The sequence below is a fragment of the Panicum virgatum genome, chromosome 1K (assembly GCF_016808335.1).
Source record: "Panicum virgatum strain AP13 chromosome 1K, P.virgatum_v5, whole genome shotgun sequence".
NCBI lineage: Eukaryota > Viridiplantae > Streptophyta > Magnoliopsida > Poales > Poaceae > Panicum > Panicum virgatum.
Window position 1 is genome coordinate 37,984,334 of NC_053136.1, and position 21,389 is coordinate 38,005,722.

The window sequence follows — 21,389 nt, forward strand, 5'->3', positions numbered from 1 at the left end:
TCGGGATTGTCAAAGCTGTAGGAAATCACGCCATTAATTGCAATGGGCTTTCCTCCCCCGGATCCCATCCCTGTCTCTGCACCCTTGCATACCACCCAGGTGATTCCAAAGGAAGCATCGAAGAAGATCAACGCTGGATCCACCATGCCGCCAGACCTTCCCTGCGCGACGCGCCACGCCGATTCGGTTGAATCCCACCTGACGGTGCTCCCGCCTCCCCCATCAGATGCACGCGAGCGCTGCTGACCGGCAGCGAGATTTCATCAGCACTCGCTAGGTGCTACACCAGGTAACTTCAATCACCCACGCCCCCTTTATTCATAGTAGTGTTATGTTCATATTGAAGTAGTATTTTCACACTTTTTGAGTTGTATTTTTGGTGGGCACGGTATTTGTGTAGCAGTCTAATCCCTTTTTTCTAATGTCGTGCAGATAACCTTGCATATCAAAAAAAAAATTTTTTTGAGCATCGGTTGACCAGTGAATATGGCGACACGAGCGTGTCATATCTTTCCGTGTTTGATGTAAATGTTTAGATGGAGTATAAACTGGAATCTGCGGAAGTAAAAAACTACGACACACTTACGTGTGGGTCGTGGCATCAAAAAATTTGTTGTTCCAGATGTGCGTGTCTTATGGACTGCCTTGCCCCGCGTATCGCTGAAGTATAGATTGGAATGGCAGATAGTAAAAAGTAGTGAATGAAAGTAGTTTTTCGAAGGTATAAGCATCATGTTAAATATCCGTACACAATTATTTTTTCCAGCTCCAAGCATGAGTGAGTCGAAGTTTTTATTGGCTATGGACGAAGGTACGAGTTGAGTTTGGAAAGTAAAAAATGGCAAGCAACATTATTTGATTTGGTTGGAACCTAAAATTTTTTATTATCTAAGTCAAGACAATAGAGCTACATGCAGTGTATGCTTTAAGCAAGCATGCAGAGTGTTTAAAGTCAAAAAATTATAACTGGAGAATGGAAGTAGAATTAGAATCGGAAGAAAAGATACTAGCTAGTAGAGTCAGAACACTAGAGGACAGAATGAATAAATTTGAAGTAGAATTTGAAGAGTTAAAAAAATAAAGTTGAATATAATAATATTAAGCAAAAGGGTGTGGTTATAGAAAATAATAAACAAATGATAACAATAAGAGATCATAAAGATGACAAACTAATACAACTAAAAGATGCAATAACAAGTTTTGGTAGTAAATATATATTAAAGTTTTCATTCAAGGATATACTTGGCATAAGAATTCCAATAAAAATAGTTCTAAAACCAAACATATCATATAAACTTCTAGCGTTACTAGATACTGGTTGTACTAAGAATATAATCCATGACAAATACTTTGCAAGGTGTCCTGAGTTAGTAACAACCATAGATGATGATAAGGCAGAAGTATCTACAGATATGTTAGGAACTAAGAAGCTCCATAATCAAATAGCATATAATATTGATACATATATTAATGGAACATAGTATGTTATAGATGAAGTTACAATAAGAGACTTGTCACTAATCAATGATGACATGATAATTGGTTTAAGATTTCTACAATATTCTATATGTGGTTTAATATTAACTGAACATGGAATAGCATTCATACCCTATCATGATAGTGTTCCCTATATTTCAGAAGTGCAAAAAATTAGAAAATCCCCACAATGCTTGCAAATAAAAGATGAAGAATCAGAAGATAGTGAAATATTAGAACTTAGTGATAATATAGAAACATATTGTGTTGAAAACTATAATAGAGAATGTGTTGGGTTACAATCTTTTGCACCAAACTGGTACAGAGATATAAAATCTAAAAAGAATATAGAAAGAATAATACAAAGATTAGAAAATATTCAAATAATTGGTGAAATTCCAATGAAGCATTGGGAAAAAAATACTATAATCTGTAAAATAAATATTATTAATCCTGATTATATAATTAAAACCGGCCCAATAGAAGCCACTCCAAAAGATATAGAAGAGTTCAAAATGCATATTGAAGAGTTACTAAAGTTAGGAGCAATCAGAGAAAGTAGAAGCCCGCATAGATCAACAGACTTTATAGTTAGAAACAATAATGAAATAGCTAGAGGGAAGTCGAGAATGGTAATTAATTACAAAAAGCTAAATGATAATACAATAGATGATGCCTATAGTATACCGAATAAGCAAGAATGGATTAATAGAATACAAGGTAGTAAATACTTCTCAAAATTTGACTTAAAAGCTGGTTTCTGGCAAGTAAAAATGGCAGAAGAATCTATACCTTGGACAGCCTTCACATGTCCACAAGGTCACTATAAATGGCTTGTTATGCCATTAGGATTAAAAAATGCACCTGCTTTATTCCAAAGAAAAGTGCAAAATATATTCAATGAATATCAAGATTTTATACTTGTCTATATAGATGATGTACTAGTCTTTTCAAAAACATATAAAGAACATATTGCCCATTTAGAAGCTTTCTTTAGAAAAGTTGAACAACATGGTTTAATTTTATCCAAAAATAAAATGGAAATATGCAAAAAAAAGGTTAAATTGTCATGAAATAGAAGAAGGAAAAATATATCTACAAGAGCATATTGCCAAAAAGATTTTGGATTTTCCTGATAGAATGGATAAAAGAAAAACTTTATAACAATTTCTTGGAATAGTAAATTAGGCCAAAAACTATATAGATAATTTGGCTAAACTAGCTGGTCCTTTGTGTGCTGAGCTAAGAAAGAATGGACAGAAATATTTTAACTTTGAAGATGTAAAATTGGTAAAAGAAATTAAAGAAAAATTGAAAAACTTAAAACTCTTAGAATTACCTTTAGATAATAATTATTTTATAATTGAAACTGATGCATCTATATCAGGTTGGGGTGTCATATTAAAACAAAAGCCAAATAAATACTCTCCAAAGTCAGAAGAAAGAATATGTAGGTATGCTTCAGGAACTTATAAGCTAAAGACAGTAAACAACACAGATAGAGAGATCTTAGCAGTGATCCATGCTGAACTCTTTTAGAATATACTTGGATTTCAAAGAGTTTATTGTAAGAACAGATTGTGAAGCCATATGTCGTTACTATAATCAAATCAACAGCAAAAAGAGTTCTACTAGAAGATGGGTTTTGTTTGAGGATATTATTATTAGCAATGGTATAAAATTGTGTTTGAACATATAAATGGGAAAGATAATAAGTTACCTGGCTTGTTTTCTCGTTCTTCTTTCTTGCAGAATGATGAAGAAGACAACCAACTTCTCAGGCATTGAGACTTTTGTCTTTTCTCCTGAAAACAAGCTTCGAGTGTTTCCTCCAAACTCATATAAGTTCAAGCCCAGAGATCTTATTGTCCTAGATGAAGTTCATGAATGCATACTTGACAATTTCTAGTACCAATATAATAATAAAAGAGAAGAAAAATGATATATGCTCTCAATACTCAATAGTCTTGCTGAATATTTTCATTTAATAAATAGTATGCTACCAATATCAAATGCTACTGAATTAATCCAGCAAAGACCAATATATGTGGAATTTGAAGGTCCAAAGCCAGGAATATATATTACATTTGAAGAAATAATATACCAGAAGATGGAAGCTAAAGTGGAAGGAACTGGAATGTCATGGAAGAAACAGAAATAGATGAAGCTCTAAATAAGGCAAGGGCAATGCTTGGTGTCAACTATTATATTGAGCCCATAGCCAAAGAATATATACAAAAGTTCAAGATGGCAAAAAACAAAGGTATTATGCAGCAAAATACCCCAATCAATACCAAGGAAGAAGGATCAAATAAGCCTTCATATAAGAAAAGTTCTCAGAAGGAAATTGATCCCCTTGATGGCGAATATCTGGATTTAAAAATTATAGAGAAGTTTGAAAGTATAGTGTAACAGAACCGCACAAATTAAACCGGCTTAAGTGCGCTAACTATAATCTTAATGATTAATGAAGGTACCACGCACTTAAAACGGTATAACCTGGCAGCCTGCTTGGTTAAGGATCGAAAACACTGGAAGTCTCGCATGAAAAAGAGCGTAGATGATTACAAGCAAACAAAATTCTCAAAATTAAATTTATCATGCAAAGTTTTACAAACTAGTTTAAATATAAGTTATCAGAGTTCAACCTGCAGTGAAATTTAAATAGAACTTCAGTTTAAAAATAATGATGACTACGAAGACGTGAGGACGTCACATCGAGCCCACCGATGTGAATCCTGGTTAGCTCCAACCAACAGCAGCTACCTGAAAACAGGATAACAACAAACCCTGAGTATACTAATACTCAGCAAGGTTTATCCTACATGGGTATACTTAGCCCACTATCTAGACATGCAAAGCTTTTTGGCTCTGGAGTTTATTTTGCTGAAAAGACTACTAACAATGGATCCTTACTTTCAAATTTTAACTCAGGTTTAGTATAAACCGTACCAGCGATGTTTGCCTGAATTTCTAGAGCACACATGGTAGATCAGAAAAAAAAATCCTCTGGTAATATTACAATCAAATCATTTTCATTCCATTCTCATTACCATTTCTTTACTACGATGTGACGAAGTGACTAAGGTTCTCTTAATCGAGAGAGACGGCGAATCGATCCGATTTAACCTTGCAAGGTGGACCTAACACACATGACACGTGCAGCCACGCCGGACCACACATGTCAACTGTTCCCAACATCACCCCGACGTCTGAACCGCGCCTGCCAAAACCCGGGTGGAGGGTCCCTCACGGCGAACTCCCAGAGAACTCGGAGGCGACATACACTCCAACACCCGCCATCATCCCACTCCCAGAGTAGCAGGTCGCGATTCAAAGTATTGTTGCAATTCATGTAATTAGCTTACCCGTTTCGACTACCTCCTACTCCCGGCATGTGGTTAGTACTATTCAAACTTGGTCAGCACAGCCAACAACGGTACGGTCCTCAAACGACACAGCCGGAGGCTACTCTACATCCATTTCATAGTCCAGAACAAAACTCATCTCCGCTCGGTCTCCATTTCTCTTTCCTCATTGATTCATTCTCAAGCCACGTTACCATAAATAACAAGGACCTACAACTCGCGAGTGATAGGAATCACTCAACTTCTACCGAGTTCTAATTAAGCATGTCAGTACTAACGACCTGCACACTAGTAGAGACTCACAGGTACCTATGGAAAAATATGCATACTAAGGTTTCATACAACTCTTATAAACATAAATGCACAAATACTTAGATAAACATTGAATACTGAAAGTAAAGGTTATGCTCCGGGGCTTGCCTAGAATTAACACTAAGTCAGTGTTAATATTAACAAGGCCTTGGGCCGGGTCTTCGCTGCTCCAGCTAGTCCTCTCTTCCGGATATGCCTAACAACACCGCCTTGTGGTCCGGTTCGTCATCACTTGCTTCATGTCCACTCATTGTACATCTAGCGTCCCTGAATGAGATGTAACAATGCTAATATATGAATGTATGGACGATGCATCAGACAAGGTAATCAAGACAAGCTCAAGGTCACTATTGCATGGGCATTGATAGAAGGTTAATTAAACACCACACAAGCCGCCCATAGAGATAGCAACACATCAAGAAGGGTACACAACCAGCAGGCTATATAAATAAAGTGTTTCACTTCCCAAAAAGCATTACTTAAACTTATTTTAGAAAAGCTAACCCACAGTGCAAAGCAGGAAGGGTTATAGACTAGAACTTTATTAACTAGCAAGCAAGTTTAAGCAAGGTACATAAAAACAAACCACAAACTGGTCTAACAAGGTTAACACGATTTACATATGATCAACACAAATTGCTGAAATTAAGCATGCAGAAAAGAACTATTTAGCAACAAACATAAAAGAAAAGGCTATAGCTAGCAGCTAAACAAATGCAAAAAGTTGACATGCAGCCATAACCTGGTAGCAAAACTTTACAGAAGGTTAAGGTATCGATAAAGCATGCAACAAAAATTTACCAACAATTATTAATAACAGAAAGCATTTATTTTAGCCTCAACAAGACAAATAGAACAAAAACAGATTTACAAACATGCACATAGCTTCTGGACATGAAATTTTTACAGTGAACTAAGCATGCAAAGAGTAAGCTACTGCATAAATTTTATAATTTTTGGGACTTCTAAAACTGCAGATATTAGATAAACAAACTAAAACAAGCCTTAACCATGATTAAATCAACACATCACAAAAATATTAACCAAACAGTAGGTTTAATATTTTTTCTAAGTACTACATGTCAAAACAAAGCTAACCCAACTAGTTCTATATTTTTCTCATGCTCCTAACTCCATTTATACATTTGACAAGCTACAAAAGTATTTATCTAGAATAAATAAAACGACCCAGCCAAAGTTGTCAAACAACACATATCATGGTTCTATCATATAGATCATTAAAATATGAAGCTAACAAAACTATTTGCATTTTTAGCATTTTCCTACTATTTTCTACAGATTTTCAAAGTTTGCAGCTAAAATCCTGAAAAAGCCCAGCGTAGCACTATTCATATGAGTGTATGACAGTGCAGAAAACCCCCTGGACTTGCTTCAATTGTTGCACAAGGTCCCAGGTCGCGAGTTGAAGTAGATGAGCATGGGGAAACGACGATTCCTGCAATGCGGACGCTTCCTGGCGGCAAGGAAAGTGTGGGGGAGCATGAGGGACGCGAGGGCTACCTGAGAGTGGTCTCGGTTGACGCCGAGGTGGCCGAAGAAGAGCTGTCCACAGGAGCAGTAGCATGGGTGGCAATGGCGGCGGCGCTGTCGCCTGCAGCAAGGTAGAATGGTGATGGGGAGACCATGGGAGGGTTCAGCGGGGCCAGGCGGAGTGGGGGCGCCCGGCGGCGCAGCGCAGGGGCGCGTGCGCGTGGCTCTTGGTGAGCAGCAGCATGCCGGCGGCGGCATGGTTCGGGAATGGGTGCAGAAACAACGGGAAATCACAAGAACGAGGAGAGCATAAGCTTTAAGAGACCACCGAGGTTCGATTTGAGCAGTTGGTTGGTGGAAACGGTGGCCGGGAGGTGGAGTTCGACGGCGGCCTGAGTTTTGATGAAACTTTAATGGAGGCCGTGGTGCGGGGGTGTCGATTCCTGCCGGGGTTGGGCTCGGCCGGGCTCGGGGAGGCTCGGCAGAGGTGGAGGAGGAGAAGAGGAAGGCTTGGGTGCGAGGAATCGGAAGGGGACTGAATGGGGCCGCTGGATTTGGCCGGCGATGGAGGTTGCTCGAGCTCGGGCAGCTCTGCTCGAAGAAGAAGGAAGAGGATGAACGAGAGAGAGGAGGGAGATAAGGCGCACAGGTGGGATAAGAACGCGCTCGAGCGGAGTGAGGATCGCCGACGGCCGACGCGTGGAGTCGCTGGCATTGTTGCCGGTCGCGGCATGGGCGGCGGTACGGGCACAGTGGAAAAACAGGAACCTAGTTTGATGGCTTTTGACTCAATTTTGACCGCCCAAATTTCAAAATTTCATATTGAAACTTGAAATTTGGCCAAAATAGAAGTTGTAGAGGATGAAAAGATCTACAACTTTGATATTGGACAAAAGTTGATTTGAAACTCGGATCAGGGAGAAAAAGGGGATTGAACTCAGCTAAAGTGGAGTACACTATGCAAACTCAATTAAGGCTAATGACAAGCTTAGGCTCGAGATTAGCACGTTTAAGCATAAAATTAACATCGGGGTGTTACATATAGCCCCTAAATGGAAGAAGGAAATAAAAAGCCAAATTATACAAGAGCTCAAACAAGAATTGAAAAATCAAATACTGAATGAGCTCAAGAAAGAAATGCAAGAAAAATTTGAATGCCTCAAAAAGGAATTCAATGATAAATATGATTTTTCAATGGTAGATGATGCCATGGAAGATGACAAAAATGAAGATAATATGAATATTCGAGGCTATGGCCAGAATACCAAATAAGATCCAAACATCGCAAAGGTACCTTAATATTACCAATATCTGGATAAAGATTCGAAATATTCTAGAAATATAGCCAAAGTATATTAATATTCTCACGAATATCAATAATTGGGCATGGGAAGACCCTCCCCCGTTTAGTATTTGGTAGTGGTACTACCAAATCTCCGGGCGTGGTAAGCCACGTATGTCCCGGCAGAAGGTCACCGAATAAATTTTCTCGAATCAATGCTTATGCTGTAGAATGTACCAATATCTCGAATGCCTATAAACAAAATATAAATATGAATGAATGCTTGTAAAATTAAATACCATCATCTGTTTGAATAAAACTGGAGCCGTATCCATCCAAGGAAGGCCACTCCAAGACTGAAGCCGTATCCGTCCATGGAGGTGCAAGCCAGGCGTCTCCACAACTCCGTGAAATGTGAGGCAATCAAGCCCATGCCTGTGAGGATTCGGACGACGCTGCTGAAGTGCTCAACTCCGCGGCATGCGAGGCAATCAAGTCCATGCCTGCGAGGATTAGGACGACGCTGCTGAAGTGCTCAACTCTGTGGCATGCGAGGCAATCAAGCCCATGCCTGCGGGGATTAGGTCGACGCTACTGGAAGCAATCCTGGCCGTGTCTATAAAAGGCGGTGCTCTGCTGCATGCAAGGAGACATTGGGGAAATCGAAGGCATTGGGAAACAAGAAGGATCGGAGAAAGCGAGAGTAGCGGAGATAGTTCCAGTTCCTGTTCCACTGTATAATACATTGCCCAGAGAGTGCGTCCACTGTAACATAGCCGAGTTGAGGTGAGCCTCCTCTGTTCTTCCCAGTTCTTGGGGCTTCCCGAAAGGGAAAGCCGTATGTAAACCCGCTCGTGTCTTAATGGTGTAGGTCCCTTCTGTTACCCCTGTGTCTGTCGGCCATGTCCGTGCGTGGTGTGAGCGCCTGTGCTAGGGACCCTATAGGAGAAGCCTCCGTGTTTGATGGCTGTTTTGTGTGCCCGTGTGCAGCTAGTTTGAGAGCTGGTGTCCGCGGAGAAGTGTTCCCTTCGGGTGGAACTGCCTGGGGAGACGGCAGGATCCCGCACCGTGTCAGCTAGTTTGTAAGGATTGATGGACCAAGAGGGGGGGTGAATTGGGCCTTTTTCAAATTTCTAAAACAATATGAAGCAACCTTAACCTATGCAATACTAGTAAGGCTCAATTGAGGCTCCTGGCAGCTTCTGGTCCGTTGGACGGGGTGTTCGACTGCCGATGTCACCTGGGAGCCGTTGGAGGAGTTCGTCAAGCTCTACCCTCACTGGCAGCTCGAGGATGCGCTGTTTTGCGGTGAGGGAGGAAGTGTTGTCGACGCTTTCCTCGGCAAGCAGTACCGGCGGCGCAACAAGAAGCAACAACCAAGTGGCTAGGCTTGGGCGCAAGGTGCTGCTGTTACGGGAGTTTGTTTAGGGAGTTTGTTTTGGTTTGTTAGCAAGTTGTTAGCGGCTAGCCTGATCGGGACCTAATCTATAAAGGTCACCGCCTAGCATGTAATTGGATCATCGAAGAATAAAGCTCTCCCGTATTGGGTGCGAGCTGGCTTCGGTCACGGCCGAGGAACCTGACCTCGCCGGTGACGAAGACAGTCCACCGCCCGTCCACTCCTCGTGCTACGCCCTGCGTTCTCTTCCCCAGTCCCAGTTGCTTCTACGCTCTCCTCTGCGTACTCCGCGTCGGCCTCGTCGTACCACCTTTATTGCACCATTCAACATTTATGTGGGCCTGAAATTTCTTTAGCAGATATGGGTTGTAAGGAGCAACCCATCTATTGTCTAGTCTGATGCCTCCTTTCTGGACAAACCGTCCATTATTAGGTTGTTTGTAAATTGCGAAGCCATTTTCATCAATAGTTGTCTCCTCTTGGAAAGATTTTGGAAAGCCCTTTGAACATTTACCATTTTTCATGCAGGGACATTTAGGGTTGTCTTTCCCACAAGGTCCGTCCATCATATGCTCGGCAACTAATGCATACAGAAGAGGATCTTCTTTTGGATCAGGAATTTCAGCACTTATGTACTTATCGATCATAGATGGAGACGGATTTGTTGTATCTTCGGCGGTCCAAAAGATAATATGGGCGTGAGGCAATCCTCACTTTTGGAATTCAACTGTGTGAAGAACTGCATTTTTTTCTTTAAGTTAGTAGCTGGTTGGGTGGAAATCATACTTCAGTAAATATTCGGGAAAAGGATAGGGCCCCTAACAAAAAAGGGAGCAGTGGTAGGCCAACTATTACCTGCAAGAATGTGGCCAAAGGCATTGCCGGATTTGATGTCGTCTAACATTTCTTCTAGCTTCATATTGTAAACACGAACAACTATATCAGCTTTGTCTGATGGTTTTTGACCAGCTTCTAGAATACCAAGGGATATCTCGGGCCAGTTAATGTCACATGTGAATGTGACAAAAAAAAATCAGGAGGTCCATAGACCCTGCAGATAGCCATACCATCATGATAGTTCTGGACCATATAACACTAACCGCCGGTGTGGGAGGCAGGTAGCACAGTTAATTTTCCCATCTCACTGCCGTCAACGCAACCCTTCCAATAGCATCTGCTATTCCCTGAAGGTTCTCAACTCGGAGTCGAGACTGGTTTCTAAGAATGAACCACAATCTGTTTTCATCAATTGCAGCTCGTGCATCAATCTTTGCTTGACTCGAAAGGAGGCCGTAGTTTAGAAATGGGTTATGCTGATTTCGTCTATAATGGAAGTGATAGCGGAAATATTCATGCATTGTAATGGTTTGACGCTTTCCTTTTTTCCGGTCATCTAAACCACTATAAAGAATACCAACCTGGAAGCCACGCTCCCCGAAAGGAAACAGCAATGGATACTGCAGGGGCATGTATGCAGGATGAAGAGATGATATATGCCTTGGATTGCCAGATTTTGTTTGGATAATGATGTCCCGTTTAAATGTTTCAAGGGAGAAATCTGATCAGTTGTAGGCAAATTGTATTGAACAGGATCTCCTTCCTGAGCACCAACAATTCTTATAACAAATTCGTCATCACAATTCTGTTCAAGTCTGTCCCTTGCCATTCGGAATTTCTTAGCAAAAGGATTATGCTGATCTAGCATAGCAGTAAGATTCTGTATAATGGAAGGATCAAGAGATGAAGCAGAGCCATCATCTGAATGCAATGCTTTCAGCCGATTTGAGACTTCATTAGCAGTATCATAAATATAAAGTTGAAGGAATTTAGGTGGGCTACCTTCAGGAGGCAGCAATGAGCCTATTCGATGGTGTACTTGGCCACTGATTTTAAAAACAGGAGGACCTCTGCCATCGTTTACTGATCTGTCAATGTTTGCACCCATAGATGTGAAAGCAAAGAGGCAGTTGTACTGCCATATATTTTTCAAGAATTTCTTAGATGTGGTGCCACCATTGAAAGTGGCCAAAGATGATAGAGGCTCTAGCCTATTTTTGTATGGAGGGATCTGTATTTTTCCCTGCTTGCAGCATAAATGGTAGTCAATATTGTTTTGACCACGTGAAGAATATGTCGATCTCTCCCGATACCAGAATATGGCATGGCAAAAGGAACACTCATAGTCCGGAGCACCGTAATTAGATCTTCCAGTGTAGGATGCTGCAAATGAGCCAGCAGTGAATTTGTTACACCAAGATGCAACTTGTGGATGCTGCTAGGTTAGGTGAAGTTGCAAACAGACGTTATATATAATTTTTTTCCCTTTGTTACGCACCTTTCAAAGCATCTATGTATTCTTGGGAAAAACGACCACATTCCTGAGCTCCTTGAGCGCCGCGGATAACAGCTATGAACAAACGGATGATAATAATGCAAGAGTGAAAGAAAGTGGAGGCGAAGGGTGATGCGAAAGGGGGTTGAAGGTAAATTAAACGTGATAGTAAGATGTAAAATAACATTTGGAAGGGGGCAAAGAGGGTTTTATATGTACCTGCATGGGTTAGTCTTTTTTGAAGTATGTATTTTCTGCGTTTTTGACGATTCTCATTAGGGTCTGAGCTGACAGGATTATATGCAGAAGTGTTACCTAGTTTGAAAAATGTGAGAAGTCCGTGATTTTAGAGATATGTGATGAAAATTTGAGGAGAGCAAGGAACCAGATGGCAGTGAGAATTACAGATAGAGTTAGAACGCTTTCGTGGCCGTTTGATTGCCGTAGTTGTTAGGTTTCCTGACGGAAGCACCAGTTAGCACTCGTGAAGAAGAAACAATCTATGTTAAAAAAGAGAGTAAAGTGGCTATCCTTTTTCAGACAGAATGACTTTCATACCTAAAGGAGGACAATAATCCCCACTGTCCATGCTTAGATGGCTACTGTAGAATATATATATATATAACAGAGTAGTAGGACCTTAGAAGGTAATAAGCAAAACGAATCAAGTACTGAACAGTGAGTAACGGCTGTATAGATGGTTGTTACCTTTGTCGTTGACCTTTTCGACAGAGCGTTCTTTGTTGACAGTTGGCTGATGCGCAAACAGAAGATAAACCTATAAGTGGAAGCAATCAAAATGTTATAGTTAGCCTAATTAAAGGATCTTTATGGGGGCCAGAACATATGGACTATGCAAAGCAGGCAGGTGTGTGCGAAGCATGAATAAGTGCCAAGCAGTGTGTGCGAAGCATGAATACATGCTTCCCGGGTGAAGATTGTTGGTGAAGATTTGTGGCACTTAATCATTTGTTATGGCGATTAGTGTGTGCGAAGCATGAATGGCCCCTACAAACTGAACAACAGCACAAGTGGTACCAAGCTGCGTGCTTTTGTTTTGTTGATAGCACGTGGTTCTGGTCGTTGTTTTTAGAAATTTTAAAGTGAGGACCACAACGGTGTCTCTATCTGAAGCATGATGTGCAGGAACAGGAGAAGAAGTCTTTATGAGCCAAGTAGTAGACCCTAAAAAAAGGAGTGCTGGGTTGCTTTCAGCTGGATTTATTGGAAGACAGCTAGCCGCAGCAGGGTTTCGGTGCAGGGGAGAAAAAAAGGGACCAAGAAGCGCACATACAGGAACAAATCAAAGAACCCGCAGTAGATTTCACAGCACTCGTCCTCGATCCTGTAGAAGAAGTTGGGTAGGGTAAAGAATGACCGCATAAAACTATCGGCAAAGGGCAGATCTAGAGAAAGGTAAATAAATGTTGAAGGATGCTTACAGGTTTACGAGGACAGTACGAATCAAGCTATCCCGGTCGACGAGAGTATATCGGAACTTGCTTGGGCAGCACCAATGGCCGCCGGTGAGAGATGCAAGGAATGCCAAGGAAGGAGGCAGCCCGTTGAGAAGGAAGCAAGATTTGGGGGGAAGGAGGAGAGCTGTGAGCGAGGGAGGGGAGTGTGTCTGCACAGCAGTGCTTTGTGAAACAGGAGGGGGAGAGGGGAGGAGTTACGAGAGGCAGCTACAAAATGTGAACGCAAGTTCACCGTGTTGATAAGAGAGGAACAAAGCTGCAAAATGTGAATGCAAGTGCACCGTGTTGACAAGAGAGAAATAAACAAATAGATACGTGGCCATATGGTAGTCCTTCAGTTTCAATCGAACGGACACAGTATTTCTGTCGACGTGGATGGGCTACGTTGGCGACTTTTGCCAGAACTTTCATATATAGAAATTTTATGTTTTGTTTTTTGAATTAAAGTTGTTGGAGATTTTTGATGGAAATTTTATCTTTTTGTCTAGAGGAATTTGTGTTTTATGGACTGAGCAAGTAGATCGGTCGTGTTCTTCGCTTTGCTGTTCACCCTTGTTTTCTCTCCCCTTCGTTTTCTTGGCCGTTCTTGCATCTTGTTTCTGCTGAGCACACAGTTCACGGAGGGAAGAAGGCGACGCGGTTCGCGGGGCGTAGCTCCAGGCGTTAGTTGCGGCGCGTGCCCAGGCGCGCGGCGGCGCATCCTGCGAGGCGGCGGCGGCGTACGCACGAGCGCAGCAAGCAAGCGGCGCTCGAGGCGAGCTGCTGTGCTAGCGAGTGCAGCACACGCACGCTCGAGGTTCCCCTATGCGTCGTCCGGAAGATAGTTAATCGACTTGTCGCACAACCCAAATCGGCTCGCCTGTCTAATAAAAGACAACCCAGTCCAACTCAATCCACTTGCCCACGTATAGAACAACAGAACAATGAGAGAGGAGAGAAAAGGCATTGCAACGGTAAAGCGGCAGCCAACAAACAGTGATGATATTTTGTCATCGACCACGGAAGCTAGTAGACCAGTCTAGTATTTTGTCCTTTTACTTAACTCTTTTAATGGATTCAACAATATTGTCAAGCCGATTCAATATTTTAGAAAAATTAATTTGACACTTTGGAAAAATTAATTCAACATTTCTTAGAAAAATATTGAAATAGTATGTTGCAAATGTTAAAATTATATATTAAATTGTTGAACTAGTACATTAAAATGTTAAACTATTCGATTAAAAAAATAAAAATAACATATTGGATCTTATTTTATTGGATTAATTCCAACGGATATTATGGTTCAAACGGATTTTTAATTAGATCTATGGTGGAAAAGAAAATGTCGATTGAAGTTTGGAAATCTGTTAAACTTCCCATCCTCTCCCTCCTTTTTGCATCGTGACACGTGGATATCCCATCATTGCCCCCCTTCTCCAAGCGCACGCTGCTGTGTGTATGCCTGGCGGCGGGCGCCCACGTGCGGCACTATCTCGGATGTAATTATAAAGTAGTACGAATCTCAAACCCTGAAAAATATGTGGACTACAAATCTAGTGGAAGATGAATAAAATTCCTGCGCAAGGGGGAGCAGCGGCCCAGCTCGGGGGCAGCCCAGCACGCGTATGGGCCGGCGTGGCAGGCGGCCCACGAGCAGCTAGCAAGGTGCAGCGTTGCTCTAGGCCTGGTGGAGCGAGCAGGCCAGGCACGCACTGCAGCAGGCCAGCTTCTACAAGAAAGCATCGTGAGCTTGTCTTCTCTTTTTCTTTCTTTCTTTCACATTTGTTATCTATATTTCCTGCTACCGTGCTTTCTCTAGTAATTAATTTAATTAGTGGTTGATCTTTCTGATAGTCTTGGATCTTTACTTGCTCGATTAGCTCTTCGTTAGTCCTGCTGCTTAGTTAGTTTTATTCTTGCATGCTTAATTGAAAAAGGAGTTCCTTTTGGTAGTGGATTTTCTTTGACATCTTCTTTGAGTCAAGGATTCCTAATCGTTTCTAGGATGAGCGTGTAACTAGTTGACTCGTGTTATCTTGGCAATTATAAGAGAGGGCTTCTGAACAGTAAATTGGAGTCGGCTTTTTCGTTGAGTTTTTGAAGGCTCCCATTCACTCCCTCTAGTTAGGGGTGGTAAATGGCCTTGGAATTTGGCCTAGAGAATTTAAGGACTGGGTTTTAAAAGAGCCGAGCTCTAATCCTACAAAATTTTAAGCTAAAAAATTTAATGGCCATATTGGGCTGTGAAGAGGCCATTAGAGTCATGACCCATTACCACCCCTACCTCTGGTCGCCCGTTCCGGTCCCACATCTAACACACCCAATCGGTCTTCGCATCTGCTAATCACCGGTGTCACAAGTGCCGGCCACAACAAGCGCATTTTGGCTTTTTCTAGTACCCATGTTTTATACACAAAATGATTATACACAAACATTATACAAATTTCTCGTACCCTTTCAACAAGACATTATTCACAGAAAAATTATATACACAAAATTTGTATCAAAATTTGGTTATACAAAATTCATCAAATTACAAAAGATTTGCAGACGAAATATGTAGGTTATAGAAAAATTTATATCAAAGGTCAAAACTAAAATTGTGAAAAAAAAATTGGATTCATTACAAGAAATATGTTGATCTATGACGATTAAATTGTGTCATATCACCATGACCTGACAGGTCTCGCGACACTGACGTGGGATCAGGAGTGGTGAACTAGGATGCAGCCTGAGGGTTTCTTTGAACACTAGCTTGAGGTAGCTGATCCCTGACTTGGCGATGTCGTCATCGGTGATGATGCTCTTTCCTTTGAAGGCTTCTCGCACCTCAGCCTGTGCCCTGGCCATCGCAGTTGGCGACCGGATTAGTTCTGTCAGGGCCCAGTTCAGCGTGGTCGAGGAGGTCTCGCTGCCCGCAGCTAACATGTCCTAGAAGAAACATTTGTGCACACACAGGTATTTTCATCAGCTTCCTAGCTTGATTACTTTCCGGCTGGATGAGGAGTGGGGAAGGTGGTGATAGAGTGAGAAAACTTACAAACATGAGAGCAATGATGGTTTCATTTGTGAGCGGGATGGGCATGCTTCCCTCCTTCTGGAGCCTGAGCAGCAGGCTAATGAAGCTGTCGTCGACTGTCTTGTCGTCGCACTCCATGGCTTCCTTGGCCTCCTGGATGATCTGCTTGACTATGCGGTCGACCCTTCGGCGGACTGCGAGAGCCTTGCGTGGTGCCGTGCCCAGCATCTGCATGATCCTGGAAGACGGGTAGAGGTCGGCGATGGTTACACCCGACGGCAGTAGAGACGTCGTGTGGACGGCGTCAAGGAACTCGTCCTGGTACTTGCACCGGCTGCCGACGCACTCCCTCAGAAAGGCGTCGTTGATGAGCTTGGAGACTGCCGTGGAGAAGTTCACCGCGGTGCCGGCGGCGGCGGATTGTAACACTACAGGTGTTAATCCTCTGTAGTTAACTTAATCATGGTCATTAGATTCAAACTTACGCAACAAAGCAACAAATCAAAACTACTCCTGCCAGCCTAGGCGGGACCGGTCTGGCCGGTCAGACCAGTTGAACCTGGGTTAACCATTTTTGGGGCCCACAACATTTAAACCACTCTCTCACTCCCTTCCTCACCAACTCCCTCATTCCCGTGCTCAGCTCACCTGCTGAGCTCTCTCCCTCTCATTTTTCTTTCCCAAACCCTAATCCCCAAATCCTCCCTCTCCATTTGATTCCAAGGCCTAGAACGGATCAAATCGGTGTTGGGAAGCTTCATCTCCTCGATTCCTTCCCTAGTGTGCAGTGGATTCAAGCTCTCCATGGGGAAAGACTCACTCAAGGTATTTTTGCTTGGTTTGGATCGATCTCCTTTTCTAGATGATCTTAGGTGATTTCCTCTGGTCAAAAATGTCCAAATATATCCCTGAACTATTCCCTAGAAGGGTTTCAACTTTGGTGGGTCGGTTGTGGCGCAGCAAAGATTTCAGTTCTTGGAGCTAGGTCTGGGCAGGACCGGTCTGACCGGTCGGAGGGACCGGTCTGACCGGTCGGAGGGACCGGTCTGACCGGTATCGTGATTGGGTTGAGAGTGACCGGTCTGACCGGTAAGGGGCACCGGTCTGACCGGTGTGGCAGTGGCTGAGAGAGGTTAATAAGGGGTTGCTAATGTAAATAGTTAGAAATTAATAGGGTTATTGATTACTTATAATTTTTGCAAATCATACATTCATTCTCTCATGTCATATGCATATGCATACGTGTAGCAGCCGCGGCGGAGGAAATTGTGTACGAGGTGGTTGCGGAGCCACAGGGGCCAGCCCTGCAGCAGGAGGATCGTGAGGAGCCGGCCCAAGGCCCAATTCACCCTAGTACTGAGCAGCAGACGCAAGGCAAGCCCCGGTGCACATCCTACTATTTTAAATTATGACACATATATATATATGATTCTATTACTTGTGCATTAGGTTTAGAAATTGTTTGGAACCCTAGTTGCATGATCCCTAGGTTTCCTTGAGTTATACTAGTATGTATAGGGCGATAGAAATGCTATGCTAATAATTCTCGATAGAAGACGAGTGATTCTTGTCACTCGCGAGATATATGATATTTAGAAGTCGAGTAATTTCCGGTTACTCGCGAGATTTAGGGTATTATTATATTCCAGTACAAGAGTTATTGAATTTGATATGGAAATTGGAGACTGGACGGGGATGGTAATGATATATAGGTATGGCAGCAGGACAGAATTCCTGGGTGTCTTAGCTCCGTCCGTGTCAATTAAGGACCGGTCGTTGTCGGCAGTGCTGATCGGGGATTGAACTGTACTAACCGCATACCGGGAGTAGGACGTAGTCGAAACCGGTAAGCCAAGTACTACTTTGCTTCGAAAGTATAGGAACCCGCACCCAACTCCTGGGGCGAGTCGAGTAGTCGCGGAGAATTGGGGATGCATATGTTTACTTTTAGTGGTCTCACGTTGAAATCGGCTGACCATATGTCGTTGGACTGGTTCTTGTAGTTCGAGGCGAGGAGGGGAAAGGTTGGTGCGTGAGGTCCGACGGGGCTTTTGCGTGCCGTGTTGGTTAGGTCCACCTTACAAGGTTAAATCGAATCGATTCGTCGTGTCTCGCGGTTATGAGGGCCTTGATCTCTTTGCTGCATTGTAGCAAAATGTTAGAATGTAAGTTATTTATGTATATATATAAAATCTTGAACACATTGAGTTATTTGGATTGCACCACCATGTTTGCTATAGTTGATTCCTGCAAATATTAGATTAGAGTTAATTCATATATAATCTGAGACTAAAATAATGAAAGTAAGGAATTACTTTAGTTGCTTTTCTGCAAAATAACCACCAGCCAAATGACTTGCATGTCTAGGTATGTGGGCTAAGTTATACCCACTGGTCGGGTAAGTCTTGCTGAGTATTAGTTGCTCAGGGTTTGTTGCCACCATATTTTATTTCAGGGCACCCAGACGTCGATTTCTGCCCCTTCTGCGTCAAATTTATCCGCAGAGATGCAGAGGGGTGGAAAGTGGTGGATAGAGACCCTTAGATTAGGGATTTGGCGAGTTGCACGTGTGTGGCCGATGTGTGCAGCTCCTCTGTCTGTTCAGACCGGTCTGACCGGTCGGTGGGACCGGTCTGACCGGTGTCTACGTAGAGTTCCGATGCAGACCGGTCTGACCGGTTGGATGAACCGGTCTTACCGATTGAGAAGAGGCAGAACACTAGCGTAGTTGTAGGTTCTTTTCTATTTGAACTTGGCTACCCTATTGTATAGTTTGTAAACTATTCAGTTTAGGTAGATTATTTAAACTATTGGTGTATTTGAACTCGGTTTGTAAAACTCTTTGTTAATATCGTATGTCACTCTTGTATATTTTCAAATATGTGTTGTGCTTGTACCATCTGCGCCCGCTTTCACGCGGGACTACCGGTGTTGTTTCGATCGGGCCGTGGGTTGAAAAAGGACCGTCAAATCAAATCATTAAGCTAATGCGTCCGATGTGTTCAAATGACGATCATTACCCTTAATTTAGAGTTTTAATTTGGCGGTTCCGTCACACGGATGCGGCCATGCCCTGCAGAAACCGGCCCACCTCCTCCTGGCGGATGTGCTTGAAGGACTGCACCCGTGTGGCGGTGAGCATCTCTTGCACGACGATCTTGCGGAGATGGCACCACCACTCGCCGTAGGGCGAGAGTATCAGGTTGGTGCCCCCATAGGCGACCGTCGCGAAGGTGGCCGGGGTGAACCGGTCGGCGAAGTTAGTGTCGTGCACCTTCAGGATCGCCTGCACGGCCTCCATCGACGACGCCACCAGCGAGGGCACCTCGCCGAGGCGGAGCGTCATGAGCGGGCCGTGCTTCTTCGCGAGCTCGCGCAGGAGACCCGGAAGAGCAGCGGGCTGCTGACCAGGTGATGGAGGCTGCCGATCACCGGCAGCATCCGCGGGCCGGGAGGCCGGTTGAGCTTCGGCTTCGCGGCGAGGGAAGGCCTGATGATGAGCCTCCAGGAGAGGACGACGAGCACCACGGCGGCGGCGACGGCGAGAAGCAGCTTGTCCTCCATGGTGCCCGGCTTTCTAGTACTATTCTACATGGCGCCGGTATTGGCTTGATTTATAGGACATTTCATCATCAGATCAGCCAATTGTTTTTTTCCTCACACGTGCTTTGACGAGTAGTGCCATCATCGCGCGCGCGGAGCTCAGTTTTCAGCGCATGTGTTCGTCCGGTTGCTCCTGTCGAGCTAGCTTCCGCAGGGGGTGGAGCCAGGGCCCGTGCTGGGGGCCGGGTGCTGCAGCACGTGCCCAGCCCAATTTATGCCATATAAATTTGTAGATTCTTTAACATCCTCATTAAACACCCCTTACTTCTATCTTAATTAACATCTACATCTAATTAATATATTATGAACAGCTATGTGCATCGTTGGTCAAGTGGTTGGCTCGTGGGAATAATTTTAATGAAAAAATAAGATTGTCCCTGATCCGCATCTTTTGACTCGTGGATAGTAGTATTGGACTAGCTCGTGGCTAGGGGTGGTAAAGGGCTCAACATTTTGAACTTAAAAAATCTAAGGACCGGACTTTAAAAGGGTCGGGCTCTAATTTTATACAATTTTGAGCTAAAATATTTAAAGATTTTGTTAGGTTGTGAAGAGGTCACTAGGACCATGACCTACTATCACCCCTACCCGTGGCAACTGCGGCTCTATTGCCTTGCTCAATCCCTCACGTTGCTCGGCTCACGCAGCTCGACTCCCAGGCCTGGCTTGGGTTCCTCCCAATCAGGCCAGGCCATGGCCATCACGCCCACTTCGTCGGGAGACCTGACGGTTTGTTTCTGATCGTATAGATCACAACGAGCAAGGCTAGCCGCTAGGCGCCATGGCGGTAGAAGCTGATCCAAATTGTAGAAAGGGTTGACTGCTCCTGCCGCTGCCGGGAGTGCGTGAGGGAGGAGCGGGGGTGGAGGAAGGAGAAGGCGGGCACCAGCAGGGAAGGCTGCCCTTGGCCCCTTGCTCGCGGAGTCGTGTGGATTGATTGATATGTATGCCCTCACAACAAAGCCTATAACGAAGCTGAGCAACTAAGTGTCGTCTGGGAGCCACGAGCTGCAAGGCACGAGGGAGTGTTGGCGCAGAACTAGAGTCAACACACCAAAGCGCTAGAACACGCAGTGAGCAACGACACAATGCAGTGTCGATGCTCAGATCGATCAGACCGGTCGGGTATACCGGTCAGACCGGTTATCGCTGGGAAGACCGGCGGCGAGACAACCGAACGTCGCCCGGGAAGGACCCGTCGGGGCAGGCGCATGTAGGGTTACTCTAGGATCGGCAGGCCACCTAGAACACCCTCAATCGACGTAGAGACGAAGGAAGAACAACAAATAGTAGATTGAAAAAGCTAGGGCAAAAAAAGATAAAAAGATAAAAGTTGTATTATTTGATCGAATGGATGCCACAATCGACCGTGACCCTTTATATTTATATAATGGGTGGACTTATCCTGCAAGAAATCCTATTACAAGATCTAAATCTATGAAAATCCCTAGTTGTACTCGGACTCTGCTTAGACCGGTCAGACCGGTGGGTCTGACCGGTCGGTCGTGCCAGACCAGCTACAACGCCTAGACCGGTCAGACCGCTTGGTCAGACCGGTCAGACCGGTTGATCTAATCTGCTGCCAATTTTGGTTGTCAACATATGCCCCCCTATTCTTTGGCAAAACTTGCGTACCAAAGAACACTC

The 21,389-nt window shown here is 43.7% G+C and overlaps 1 protein-coding gene, 1 long non-coding RNA gene and 1 pseudogene across 3 annotated transcripts; all 3 read right to left on the bottom strand.

Annotated features, from left to right (window-relative positions):
* Positions 1-1,874: 1,874 nt before the first annotated feature.
* LOC120705983 lies at positions 1,875-13,447 on the bottom strand. 2 transcript variants are annotated; one of them, XR_005688141.1, is made up of 5 exons: positions 13,103-13,447; positions 12,955-13,005; positions 12,369-12,438; positions 3,197-4,242; positions 1,875-2,340 (listed from the first exon to the last, which is right to left on the bottom strand). It is a non-coding gene; the product is annotated as an uncharacterized LOC120705983 (long non-coding RNA). The 2 variants fall into 2 exon arrangements; XR_005688138.1 differs by lacking the exons at positions 1,875-2,340; positions 3,197-4,242 and adding an exon at positions 4,692-5,423 and having other exon boundaries at positions 13,103-13,419.
* On the bottom strand, positions 5,430-12,358 carry LOC120705942. The gene is made up of 4 exons (XM_039990503.1): positions 12,219-12,358; positions 12,066-12,119; positions 11,664-11,975; positions 5,430-11,548 (listed from the first exon to the last, which is right to left on the bottom strand). The coding sequence occupies exons 1-4, from the start codon at positions 12,247-12,249 to the stop codon at positions 10,722-10,724; spliced, it is 1,224 nt and encodes a 407-aa protein (XP_039846437.1). The 5' UTR covers positions 12,250-12,358; the 3' UTR covers positions 5,430-10,721.
* Positions 13,448-15,781: 2,334 nt separating the features above from the next.
* On the bottom strand, positions 15,782-19,708 carry LOC120655010 (annotated as a pseudogene).
* Between the last annotated feature and the right edge of the window lie 1,681 nt (positions 19,709-21,389).

Coding starts and splice junctions, on each gene's coding strand:
- LOC120705942 (XM_039990503.1), bottom strand. CDS start 12,249: ATGGACAGTGGGGATTATTGTCCTCCTTTAG. Junction 12,120..12,218: donor GGATTATTGTCCTCCTTTAG/GTATGAAAGTCA, acceptor TGCTTCCGTCAG/GAAACCTAACAACTACGGCA. Junction 11,549..11,663: donor ATACATAGATGCTTTGAAAG/GTGCGTAACAAA, acceptor GCTCATTTGCAG/CATCCTACACTGGAAGATCT.